This window comes from Setaria viridis, chromosome 7, assembly GCF_005286985.2.
Source record: "Setaria viridis chromosome 7, Setaria_viridis_v4.0, whole genome shotgun sequence".
Classification (NCBI taxonomy): Eukaryota; Viridiplantae; Streptophyta; class Magnoliopsida; order Poales; family Poaceae; genus Setaria; species Setaria viridis.
Window position 1 is genome coordinate 27,822,173 of NC_048269.2, and position 13,208 is coordinate 27,835,380.

General features: G+C 47.9%; 3 protein-coding genes across 3 annotated transcripts; 1 reads left to right on the forward strand and 2 right to left on the reverse strand.

Moving 5' to 3' along the window:
• Positions 1 to 64: 64 nt before the first annotated feature.
• LOC117863877 (AT-hook motif nuclear-localized protein 10) lies at positions 65 to 4,244 on the reverse strand. The gene is made up of 5 exons (XM_034747783.2): positions 3,399 to 4,244; positions 2,620 to 2,672; positions 1,846 to 1,977; positions 791 to 952; positions 65 to 684 (listed from the first exon to the last, which is right to left on the reverse strand). Exons 1-5 carry the CDS (start codon positions 3,958 to 3,960, stop codon positions 385 to 387), a joined length of 1,209 nt encoding a protein of 402 aa, XP_034603674.1. The 5' UTR covers positions 3,961 to 4,244; the 3' UTR covers positions 65 to 384.
• A 2,507-nt stretch (positions 4,245 to 6,751) lies between these two features.
• LOC117862715 (heavy metal-associated isoprenylated plant protein 4) lies at positions 6,752 to 8,275 on the forward strand. The gene is made up of 4 exons (XM_034746215.2): positions 6,752 to 7,064; positions 7,168 to 7,340; positions 7,489 to 7,573; positions 7,686 to 8,275. The coding sequence occupies exons 1-4, from the start codon at positions 6,929 to 6,931 to the stop codon at positions 8,183 to 8,185; spliced, it is 894 nt and encodes a 297-aa protein (XP_034602106.1). The 5' UTR covers positions 6,752 to 6,928; the 3' UTR covers positions 8,186 to 8,275.
• A 2,215-nt stretch (positions 8,276 to 10,490) lies between these two features.
• LOC117862714 (AT-hook motif nuclear-localized protein 23) lies at positions 10,491 to 12,203 on the reverse strand. Its single transcript, XM_034746214.2, has one exon. It carries the CDS (start codon positions 11,744 to 11,746, stop codon positions 10,814 to 10,816), a length of 933 nt encoding a protein of 310 aa, XP_034602105.1. The 5' UTR covers positions 11,747 to 12,203; the 3' UTR covers positions 10,491 to 10,813.
• Between the last annotated feature and the right edge of the window lie 1,005 nt (positions 12,204 to 13,208).

A 13,208-nucleotide genomic window follows, 5' to 3' on the forward strand; every position in this document is an offset into this window, starting at 1 on the left:
ATCAAACCAGGTTTTATATTTTAGGACGGAGAAGATAGGACTATGAACAATGAACACACAACGATGCAAGGGGAAAAAATACCAATCCATGGACATGGGAAACGTAGCACTACACTGATACAAGTAGAAACCAGAAGGCAGGCTGCATAAACACGTGACAGTGAAACCATACAGATACAAACAACTAGCTACTGCATAATAACATGGCAAAGGCATGCACTGGTGCTACTTATTACTCGTGATCTACTCATTCCTCGGGGCTTTATCACTTCTAGCATTCCGGGTTTATTGTCCGACGCTGCTGCTGGTGGAACCGGTGCAGGAAGGCCTGAGCCCTACTCAACTAGGTCAACTGCTAACAACAACGCTGTAAAACGGCAGCCATCAGTCGGTCATCATCTTTAGGTCGGGATCGTAGCGGCCTTGGTTGCCGGACAGTGACCAGCCAACCGGAGCAAATGTGGAATGCAGGGGATGCCCCGTGTTAGCGAACGTGCTGCCGTTAGGTCCCATGGGGCTCCCTGGATCATCAGAGTGCTCGCTTGATGTTCCGTCAGATGGGGGACTGGCAGTCGAGGTGGCCCCAAAGCCGGGCGCGTGCAGTGGCACAGAAGTTGGCTCACGTTTTGGTTGCTGCTCTTCCTTTGGCTTTTTACCTTCAGCGATGAAACTGCCAACTACAACCTGAAAAACAAAAGGGTAAGCAATTGTAAGACAAGGCTGGAGAATTCCAATTTGGGGGCATGTGAAATGGAAATGAAGGGTAAATAGCCACAGATGAATAGAGAACCTGTACAGGTGTCGCCGCCATCAGCATTCCAGCTACACAACCTCCAACTATGCGCCCATCGCTTCCAGCAAGTGCCACACTCAAACCACCTGTTCTGCTGCGAGTGTCACCATCCTCTGCAAGCAGGAATGAGCCCGACAGAGAGAGTATATCGAAGTGGCCCTGTGACAAGTCATACAATGGAATTCATATGATTTATTTGAATAAAATTTGTAATGGTGTTCTGACAATAACGATGAAAATATTGTGAATTGTATTTGAGTATGTCCTCATGGATGTACCAATGAACTGTTGCATCTTTGCAGGGAATTGTTGTTTTGCTTTTTCTGTCTTATTGTGCCTAACTGAGATGGTAACTTAAAACTAGATAGTAGGCATTTTTGTCTCTCATCAGAAGTCAAGTTGACAAATACTGAAGGCAAATGGAATGCCAAGAGAAAAATAATGGAAATATGCAAGTTTAGCGGATGGGTGCTATATGATTGATACTACGGAACACTGAAAGTGTTGTGGCTAGGCTTTGCAGTCAATGCTCAGAAGCACCAATGAACTTTCACACAGAGTGAAGATCAGATTAAATATGTGCTCCCAGTTTCCTTGTTTAATCCTACTTAGATAAAATGGGAACCCAAAACTATGTAGCAGCCATTTTGTTTTTGTAATTATAGAAAACCAAGTTGATAGACAGCAAGCAAATGAAATGGCAAAAGGAAAAGAATGGAAATATGTGAATTAAACAGATTAATGCTATATGTTTGTTACCAACTAGTACTTAAGCAATCATACTAGAGCACAATGCAACTGAGAAGATATTGCTGATAGTTGCAAGGGTTATCAATGGTCCATTGCACAGAAATGTTTGCTTGAAAGATTTATAGCTCTGCAAAAATATACTAGAAAAAATATAGCCATCCTGTCTGGCCAAATGTAAGAAAACTGACCTAAATCGAACTTCAATTCTAAACTTGTGCGCTCTAAACTACCTCACAAAAGACCCAGCAGTAAAACAAACAAAAGCATTCGTGGTGCTCTGAGCAAGTTGAGCCTGAATATACCTCATATGTCACTATGCCACCAGAGGTTGCTGGTTGACGGAGTGTTGCTGTGCAGAGAGCACCATTTGCTGAAATTATACATGTAGTGCGTGGGCCTTGTTGTGAAAAGGCCATTATTTTTGAAGCAACATCCTGAGGTGAAAAAGGGAGATGATTTTGGTGCATAGAAGTTCATTAGATAGTCTGGGGTCCAATACAACCAGCAGGCTAAAGAAACTTCAAGCCATGTAGAAAATATATGATTAATGAAACTACAAAGCAAGCCAGGACAGATTCAAGAAATTCAGAACAAATAGTCTCCTAAATTTATAATATTATCTCTAAATTCATAATATATGTTGAATAGAAGTATACTAAATATTGAGTGATGACATAGATAGAGACCATGGCAAGGCTGACAACAATCCACAGCAAGACAGAGAAAAAAAGTATTAGAGAGTTTACAATATGCTGGGAAGAGCAAACAGCACAATGTTTTGAGCTTGTTCTAGAAGGAAAATGCCACAAAATTCTCTTCTTAGCGCTCAAATTAACATGGTTATTGTAATTATTTAGCACCACACCAGCTGAATAATAAGGCTTGAAGAGTGGCTGTTTTTTCTAACCAGATGCACAGGAGCAGATCGAAACATTTAAACAAAAAACCAGCACGTTCACGAACAGCAATCTACTCGACCCTAAATACAGAAAGGTGCCCTGAACGTAACTTAGGCACAATAAGACCATGGAAATATACACATGATGGATGTTAAATGTGGAGCATGTTCCAAGTACCTCGTTAGGCTTCACGGTTATTATGTGGGGAGTAAATGATGTCCCTGACGATCCTGAGAAGCACAGGTGAGACAGTGAGTACTTAAAGAGTTGCTCAAGGATATTTTTACAACTCCATGGATTTGGATTCTAATTATCCCTACTGCACTAAATTAATATAATTAATTTCAACTAAGGCAGAACTAAACAACCTAAGAACACCTGTTAAATGATATTACCATTAACATTCTGACTATGCAATATGGTGGTGAAAAAATATTCATGTAAAAAGAAATATTTACTGCCCGTATCTGTTGGCAAAGGGTAAAATGCTAGAGATTGTCATAAATTGAGGCAAGACAGAAAGACACAAGGGAAAAATTATCCATCTTTGGTCTGTATGTGCACACTGCACACACATATATTCTTATTAGAAAAGAAAAAAAAACAATATTCAAAGACCAGGCTCATGTTTGAACAGATACTACTTTTCTGTTTATACTGTGCGTAATAATAAAGACAATGCTTGTACTTCCCAAAATTATTAAAATGCCTGCACCATCCCGTTCTGTTTTTAATTCCCCAGAATGTGGGGGAATCCTTTTAAAAAATGAATTCTTGCGCCGAGTCCATTAATTAAATGTACAGAAAGAAAAAGGCACACAAACTTATTCCAGAAATCAGGCCATATACGTCCACGCCCACATTTTGCAGGCGTTACAACTACAACTAGGAGCCAAGCTCCGGTGCGAACACAAAAAAAAAAGGGCAGAGCAGAGAGCTGGTGCAGGCTATATTACCCAAAGCGTCGAGCTGTTTCTTTTTGCCGGATCCGGGGGGACGCCCCCTGCGCTTCCCGTCGGGGTTGGAGTTGGAGCCGCCTCCGCCGGACTGCCCGCCGGCCTCAGCGCCCGTCGCGGCCGCGGGCTTGAGCCCCAGGCCGATGGTCCCGTCCGGGCCGTACTTCCTCGGCCTTCCCCTCTTCTTCTTCACGAGCTCCCCGCTGCTGCCGCCGGCGACGGCGCCGCCTCCGCCGGCACCGGGGTGCTGCTGCTGCTGCTGGGGCTGCGGCTGCATGCCCGGCGCGGCGGAATCGGGGCGGTACATGGCCCCCGGCGACACGTCGGCGGGCTTCATGGGCGACGAGGCGCCCGGCGACGCCATGGGGTTGAAGGCAAGCGGCATCCCGTGCATAACGTTCGCGGCGCCCGGCGGCATCCCGGGCGGGGCCGCGGCTCCGAACGCCCCGGCGTGCTGCATCATGACGCCGCCGCCGCCCCCGCCGCCAGGCTGCGGCGGGGACCCCACGCGTGGCGCCGCCTGCGCCTGCTGCTGGTGCTGGTGCTGGTCCCGGCCGTCCATCTCGCGGCGGGCCGGCGAAACCCTAGCCGAATCCCACGCGCAGCGCTCCTCGCCTCGCCTCGGCGCGCCGCACCTGCGCGCCTCGTCGGGGGGCACAGTTCACATGCGCGGCTCGCGGCGGTTGGACGTGACCTTCCCCCCGCAGTCTCTGCACCCGAAAAATCGACCTCGAAATCGAATAAAATACGGAGAAAATGGGGAAAGCGGGGGAAAATCCTGCCCTGCGGGGAGAAAAAAGAAAATTGGGGGCGAGAAATGGAGAGAAGGAGGGGAGGTGGCGAGGTGGGAGTGGGAGGGAGGGGGAGTTACCTCACCTGAGAGGGAGTGGTGCGGATCAGATCTGTAACTGACGAGAAACCGCGATATACTGGGTAATAAATCGCTGGCTCCTCCTCCTCCTCCTGTGAAGGTCCGGGCCCATGCTGACAGAAATAGCCCCGGGTCATTTTTCTTTACCTCGAGTGAGGAAATGGTTCGAATTTCTTTTTTATTTTCCAGCTGAACACCTGTTGCAAAAAAAAAATGGATTAGCTAAATGCTTTTAGGATTTTCGCAACGGCAGGTGGCCCGTTCACAAATTAAATGCGACATGTCGTTTGAGAGAGGCAAGGTGGGAGAGATCGCGTACGAAGTTGTGTGCCAAGTCGCTCGCAACAAGTTGCGAGTGCGGGGTGCCCATCCCCTGGTTTCGTTCGTGTCGTGGACCGGTCACTGCGTGCGTGCGTGACACGACGCAACAAATCGAAAGGCGGGGGCCCATCGGCGTCGTGCACGGGAGTACGGTGGGCTCCCCCAAGAGAGAGAGAGAGAGGACCTGTGAGAAAACAGCGTCGGACCACGGGCGCGGCCCAACACGGATCCGCGGGCGGCCGAGATAGAAAGCAGGTACCGCACGGACGGACCGTCCGACAATTTAATAACTCGATTCGCCCGCCTTGCGAGCAGGGCCGGCAGGCGGCAATCAAATCAAGCCCCGCCGCGCCGAATGCTGCCCATCCGTCCGATTCGCGTACGACGACGCGACTGCCGGTCCTATCCATCTATTTTTTTTCTGCCTTTCAATATTTGCGATAAATGACGTCGGGTGTTTGGAAACAGTGACAGGATATTTAATACTCCCTCGTTCCAAATTATAAGTCATTCCAACTTTCTTGGAGAGTCAAATATTTTTATGTTTGACTAAAATTATAGAGAAAATCACAAAAAATTATGGCATCGAATAGATATATTATGAAAATATATTTAATGAAGAAACTAATGGTACCTATTTGATATCATGAATGTTAGCACTTTATTGTATAAATTTGGTCAAACTTGAGATGTTTTGACTCTCCAAGAAAGTTGGAATGACTTATAATTTGGAACGGAGGGAGTACTAATTAGGAGTGTTAAATATAATCTAGTTATAAAACTAATTGCACATATGGAGTCTAATTCGCGAGACGAATTTATTAAGCCTATTTAGTACATGATTTGACAATGTAGCGCTACAGTAACCATTTGCTAATGATGGATTAATTAGGCTTAATGGATTTATCTATTTCTGCAGTTAGTTTTATAATTAGTTCATGTTTAATCCTTCTAATTAGTGTCCGAACATCCGATGTGACGCTTCTAAAGTTTTGTATCTCGTATCCAAACACCCCTTAGATCTACATCAAACCCAAACGGTCCTCTCCCACACCCAAATGGTCATCTCCCCACGGGGCTCACCTTGTTGATTCAACATTTTGAAAAAAAAATTAATCCAACCTTTTCCAATATTTTTTATTCAACATTTTTCGGTGAGCCATCATCAAATGGACTTTCAGTAGTCATGCGCATGGTCGCTGCGCTGGCCTGCTACAGTAGGCTTTCGTGATCTTTACAGGTAGTCATGAAGCTACGTCACTATTATACATCCTCCACGATATGCCACCAGCCGGTCTGCGTCTGCTTCCTGGCCCGTGCGATTTGTCGCGGAGCCCTGCCGCTGCCGGCGTGCCACTGACTGGTTCGGAGTCGGAGGAGCAGAGCCTGCCACTGCCAGCGTGGGGACGGGCAAGCCAGCCGGGGATCGCGCGCCATGTGATGTGACCAGGCAACCAGCTCTGCAGCTCCGGCGCGGTCCCTACTTCCCCTGCTTTCCGCGCACGCCGCGCGGCGCGATCGGTCGGATTCTCGGTATTCTCTTTGGGCCTTGGCTCACAGCGCACGCCGAGAGGGTGTGGGCCTGTGGGGCGGCGGCATGGTGGCAGGCTGGGCCGTGGGCTCGGCACGATCGCTGGCCTAACCTGAAAACGATTTGGGCTAGGCCCAGACCTTCTCTTATGCGATCGGCCTCTTCAGCTTTCCGCTACTGGGGTTTTTTTTTTTGATAAGGGCTTTCCGCTACTGGTTGTGGTTGGCCACTCTCCCCTCCTGCCCCTTCCTGACCTGCTGCTGCTGACTTGGAATTCCTTTCGCTTCCCACTGCAATCCACCGCTGCAGATTTTCCCCTCTCTTTTCGTGCACGCTCATCCCAGAGTGGACTTGGAAATCGTCAAATTATTATTTACCGAGTACGAATTCGCTCACGAAGTACACACACAGTGAATCCGCATTGACCGATTAGGTCAAAAGGTCAATTGCAACAGCCCAACCACTTCCGGAGCTAACCGCTGATGCAGCATGGGTTTGGATTGACGAATTGGACCTCCATTTCAAAAGCATTTGGCAAGTAGTTGCCGAGCCTCACTGTTTTCCCAACCATCTTTTGAATCCGTGAACCACCTCCAACAAATCTCCAACAAACCCCATGCACATGAGCACATCCGAAAGCTTCCTGCTCACGCTCGCGCGGAGCAGCCCGGCATCATTAACTCCTTACCATCCCCTTGCACATCAGTTGCAAATGTCCAAGCACTGAGTAGCGTAGCAGAGCAGTGTGCGGCAACGAGCGCAGTGTAGCGGTGGCACGCACACGTCGCCACGCGAATCGGCGTCGCCATGGGAGCGCCGGAGGCGGACAAGAAGAAGGTGGAGGAGAAGAAGAAGGTGGAGGTGAAGACGGCCATGTACAAGGTGTACGTCCACTGCGGCCAGTGCGCGCGCGACATCCAGACGCAGTTCACCGAGTTCCAAGGTGCGTAGTGCTTGTACTACTGCTGCGGTGCTTGCGATTATGATGACCTCTTCCTGCCAACTTTAATTATGCTCCGAATATGGACGGGCACATGGATCGACAGGGGTTGAGGAGGTGAAGCTGGACGCTAAGGCAGGGAAGGTGACAGTGAAGGGCGTCGGCTTCGACGTCGAGAAGCTCAGGAAGAAAGTCGAGAAGGGTTGCAGGAAGAAGGTCGAGCTGATTGTTCCTCCCAAAAAGGACGACGTCGTCATTGAGGTCAAGAAAAAGGAGGAGGTAAATGGCATCGATCGATCTCTGATAATGATGCAACATAAATACCTATGCTGTAATTAAGCTGTATCAGATCAAGAGCTCTTCTGAATTCTGATGTGTTGGGGTTTCCATGATATCTCTAGAGCATTTCTTTTGCCTAATCATGCAGGAGTTGAAGATCATCACAGTAAAGGTTCCCTTGCATTGCCCCGATTGTGCAGTAAGGGTCAAAGAGATTCTGCTGGAGCACAAGAGTAATCTCTATCTCTCTGACAGTTCCTCTATCTCTATATAATCGATCCAAGTAAACCTGTACTTGCATGATCCCATTATTTGGCACATGCTCATGTTAATATACTGATGAAGGTATCTATGCGGCCAAGACGGACCACACCAAGAACACCTGCACCGTCGAGGGCGTCATCGACGAGAAGAAGCTGGTCGAGTATATCTACCAGAGGACGCGGAAGGGGGCTGTCGTCGACAAGATCGAGAAGAAGGTGATCATCAAGGAGGAGAAGGTCGAGGTGAAGAAAGAGGTGAAGAAAGATGAGAAGAAAGAGGAGAAGAAGGAGGTCAAGAAAGAGGAGAAGAAGGTCACGGAGGTCGTCGCCCCCTACTTCATCCCCTGCACGCACCCGCGGTTCGTCGACTTCTCGCACCCGTTCCACCGCGGCGGCGGCGGCGGCTACGGTTCGCCGTGCGGCGATGGGGGTTACGGCTACGGCGGCTGCGGCGGGTACCCGTACGGTGTCAGCTACACGCACTCCGAGCTCACAGGATACCGTGACACGGCGTTCTTGCACTGCACACACCCAAATGAGTTCATCAGCGAGGAGAACCCGTATGCGTGCTCTGTGATGTAGAATTTTCTTTGCAGGTGGATTCATGTCTCGAGAATAAATGTAACACTAAGAACAATATAATATCGATAGCTCAAATTTTGCTTCAGCTCAGACGATTGGTTATTTTATTATTTAGCTTGCACTATTACGTATGCAACGTATCTGAAGTCTCATTTAGTTCAGTAACCAGCTAGGGAACTTGCACCTTCTTCCAAGTGCACATTTCAGGATTTCAGGGTGAAATGTTAATTGACTGATACCCATGCATCAGCAAGCGCAACATTTTGAAATCGGGAAATTGTTGCGCCTTATTAAGACCTTAATGAGAAATGCTTGGGCATTGAAACTGATTCGATCGCTTTAGAACTTAACTCTGTCCATTTAGTTCAATGCAACATTTGATAGTATCTATTGTGTAGATATGAAAGTAACAACTTTGTCTAGCTAGTTTACTTGCTTATTTATCAATAACAAACTAAGGGAAAATGCAATCAGAGGCTAGCTCCGATCAATCAGCTTGCTTTTAATTTGTAAACATGCTTTCACTTAGGTTCGTCATAACTCCTAATTAAATGGAGCACATGGTAATATCAGCAACTACAGATAAATTCTGTTATAACCTATATACATGTCATTAAGTTAGTAGTAAAAATTAGGGTGAGATTATTTTCTAACTGCTTGAAACCATCTTTTATAAAAAAATCATCACCAATCATAAAGCCCTCGAGTCAAATCCAACCACCTGAATTTATAAGTAGTTGGGTGTTGATTCTAACTGAAAATTAAAGCAAGTTGGTTTCAGGCACTTGAAAATAACAAAACTGTTAGGAAAGGATTAAAAACAGATCTGATAAGAGTATTTATTGCAGTGATGAGAGCTCACAATATATAGTTTCCTATCACCGAGTAGAGTTTTTAGAAACATTTTAATACTCAATTCACGCACATGTTCACAACAAAGGGTGTCAAGTAGTTCAATCTATTGGATTAAAGAAGAAACTGTTTCATCAATAGATATATGTGCAGAGATTCATGGGAACAACTTGAGAACAAGAGCGATTATCAACACATGAACATACAAAGAGATGGCATAGAACAATATGATACCCACAGACAGCTGGACTGGCCAGATAAGTAAAAGACCAAAAATAGTACTATTAGAGCTCGCAGAAATTAGATCTTCTTTACAGGAAAAGGATGATCAGTGGTTAATTAGCAGCCTTCAATATTTTTCAGTTGTTCCATTTCCATAAACAGAGTTCACGCAATAGAAGGCATATATACTACATACGTGCATAGAAATTTCATGTTGTTTTTCTTCTGGTTTATTTGTCCTTAAACAGGTAATAACGAGCTGTAAATTCAACACAAGTACTAGAAATTGGATACAGTTTTAAGAGCTCGGCAGAGTTAAGGAACGAAAATCTCAATCAACAATTCAGCGTGGAAGAAAAGGAATGTAACTAAATCTTTCAGTCTGCTTAGCACCTGGGCATTTTATTTCAAATGAAGACAAGCTGAAGGTTGCAAAGGTGCACACACCATATCAAATTCTATATAAATGATGTAGAGTAGGAGTTAAGCTAGCCATGTAGAAGTAATCCTAAGCTCTGAACAGCGATGCAACGACACAATCCAAACAGACCATATATACTACTGAACACTAGATACCATGTCGTCAATGAAACCTTAGGAATCTTTGAATGTCCAAGTCCCAAGAACTTGGGGAAACTAGCAATCTAGTTTCTTTTGTTTCTTACAAGCATCTTGCAATCTACGCATATGAGACAACAAAGAACAAGGGCCAGCATAGACATGCAGTTGGTGACTTGTGAGGATTCTTCCCCATGAGCCTTCTTTGCGAGATGCAATTTACTAGCTGATGAATTGAGTACTGGTAGCTTTGTTATGTTTAAACAAAGGCAAAGCGTGCACACGTGTGAGCAGAAAATTGTGTGGTAATATAACTTGTGACGAAGCAGTTCCCAGACTCCAAATAAATTTAGAAGAACCAGAAGAAACTGATTGATGATACGATCGATAATATACTATACACGCATCACTAATTGCTGTTGCACACGCAGGCAGGTAACGCCTTTGTATAACTCAAAAAACAATTGCCCAAAAGCATGCACAACACATCTAGCTAGCTGCTACATGATGATAAAGTAAGAACTGACAGCTTAAGCCACTAGAATACGCTAGCTTTTCTTAACACAATTTGGTTGAAGCGAATCTCTCATCCAGAGCAACAAGAACAGCAAGAACCCCCATGCATGGAAACATCGATTAACACACAGGTCACACATGCATCCTGGGGAACAGATTAAATTAAAGGCTGCTTATTAAAAGCCAGATTAAAAATTAAGACAAGGTTACACCACAAATTAAGTTTCAAGAGACATGAGAGAAGAAAAGGGAAAAGAAGGGAAGAAGAAGAACAAGGAGAACACATAATCAGAGAGAGACCGAGCAAACACTACGAACTTGTACAGAGATCGAGATAGAAATAGTAGAGATAATATCCTTGCAAGCATGCGTGCGCTAACCTTCTGCAAGCTGCCTTCAACCCTTGTGCCCTTCAATGCTTTCTTCTTGCCATCTCCTCCTGTTCTCACACACCTGAATTACACACCCCCATGGATTTTGTCAGAACGGTGGCCGCGCTCCGGCCCACCCATGGCTGTCGGCACCAGGCGGGAGTTGCGATCCGCCACCGGCCATGTTGTTGAGCGGCAGGTTGAAGAAGGGCAGACCGGCAGCAGACGGGTCGGAAGGGAACGGGCCACCGCCGCCCATGCCACCTGCGCCATCGGCACCGCCGGGCGGCTGCATCTGGAGGCCGGGTGGCGCTGCCTGGGCCTCCTCCTCCTCCAGAGGAAGGCGCTCGTAGGCGACGTTGGCGAAGGACGCGGCGATGACGATGACGGGGCCGGCAGCGTAGAGCGCGCCGACGACGTTCCCGCCGACCACCTGCCCCTGGCCCCCCGCGAGGAAGATGGTGAGGCTGGTGGCGCCGGGGGGAGCCGGCGGCGGGAGGAAGGAGCCCGAGAGCGACAGGATCTCGAACCTCCCGTGCAGCGTCACGACGGCGCCCGTGGGCGCCGACGGCTGCCGCAGAGTCACGTTGGTGACCACGCCGCTGCCGCTCAGAACGCAGACGCCGCGCTGCCGCCGGCGCGCGTACGTGGAGACGGACTCGAACACGTCGCAGCCGCTCCCGACCTCCAGGATGTGGGCGCGCAGCGTGTTGGCGCTCTCCCGCGTGATGATCACCGGGGGCTTGGGCTTGTTCTTCGAGCCCGGCGGGCGCCCGCGGGGCCGGCGGGCGACCATCTCCCCGTTCCCGCCACCGCCGCTGCCCGGGCCATCTCCAGCTGGGCCGGAAGAGGACGACCCGCCGTCGTGCTCGCCGAACGGCCCGCCGTTGTTGCTGTTGCCGCCGCCGCTGCCATTGGGGTCGTCGTCGGAGGGCTCCGGCTGCTTGCTGGCGTAGTTGTGCTGCAGCTGGAGGTCGGGGTGGAGGTGGTGGAGGTTGTGGACGTAGCGCGTCGCGGCGGTGCCGAGGTCGAGGCCTGCCATGCTTCTCTGCTAGCTCATGTACTGATGTAGCTAGCAAGCAAAAATTTAAAAACTAGAAAAGCAGGGGAAAAAAAGAGAGAAAAATACTCGAATTGCAACAGAAGTGGTGTTTTGTTTTTAGGTTAAAAGGAAGTGTTGGAAAAGGAAGCAATGATTTTTAAAGAGGGGGATTGTTTATGGTTCTGCCTGTTTTAAAAGTTTTTGGATGCAGAAAGAAGCAAACAGGAAGAAATTAAAAAACCAAACAAGTGAGTGCTTGCAGGGAGGAGAGAACGAACACCAACAAGGCAGCAGAGAGCTGTGTGCTATGAGCAGGATAGGGGAAGGACGGAGGAGGGAGGAGGAGAGAAAGGGAAGCTATGAAGGAGAAGGTGAGGCACAGGAGGAGAGATGGGAAAGAGGAGGGTTTGAGAGGTTCTGCCAACCAGTGGTAGGAGGTGCACCGCATAAAATAATGCGGGGGGAAGAGGAGAGGGTTGGAGAACAAATTCTTGTGCATCCTTTGCAGCTACGGACAAAGAGATAAGGCTATGACACTGACACGTGGGCCGCCATGTTCTGGAGCCCACGCGTCAGTATCGCAGGCGTCCTTCGTGATGGTGACAGGGGAGGCTTCGGAGAAAGAGAGATGGAGCGGGAGGAACTATGATGCAAAAATGTGATGCATGGTGATAGCGATGGCTTAGCGTGTTCGCCGCAAGATTATGCTAATTAACCAGGGTTAAGTGCCTAAACCCGTGGTTTAGGACCACTGATCCAGGGTTAATGCGAATTGGTGTTGAGATTATTCATGACTACCTCCGGTGGGGCCCGTGCCAGCGCGTGCTGTGCTCGGATCGATTGCACACAGTTAGGTCTAACCCCTTCGTGAGGTGGTATGCACATTGCTAGGGAATGTACCTTCAGTGTCGGGTCCTAACCTCTTTAATACCGGTTGTGCAACCGGTATTGCTATATCGGTACTAAAGGGGGTTCGCGACCCGTGGGATTCGAACCCACAACCTTCGGTCTTGCGTGATCCTTCCTTACCACTCCACCTACACAGCACATGTGATGGATGCGAATATGCTTTCCTTTTGATATAACCTGTGGGGAGACCTTTTAGTACCAGGTCGTAACATCACCCGGTACTAAAAGTGACCCTTTAGTACCGGGTGGTGTTATGACCCGGTACTAGTTACCAGGTCATAACATCACCTGGTACTAAAAAGTTTCCGGGGACCTCCAATTTTGGACCGGTACTAATGCTAACATTACCGGTACTTGAGGTTGAGGATGAATGCTCATATTTGTAGTAATGGTATAACAACGCGCAACAATATTGTGCAAAGCTGTGCACTAGCTCTCAAAGAGTCAATATCAATGATAAAATTTTGGAGTTAGCTTGTATTTAGGCTCCAGTCACTGTGTGGGCACATACCCTGGTGACGTGCGAGATTGTAAACTTTCTTCAACATTTTCT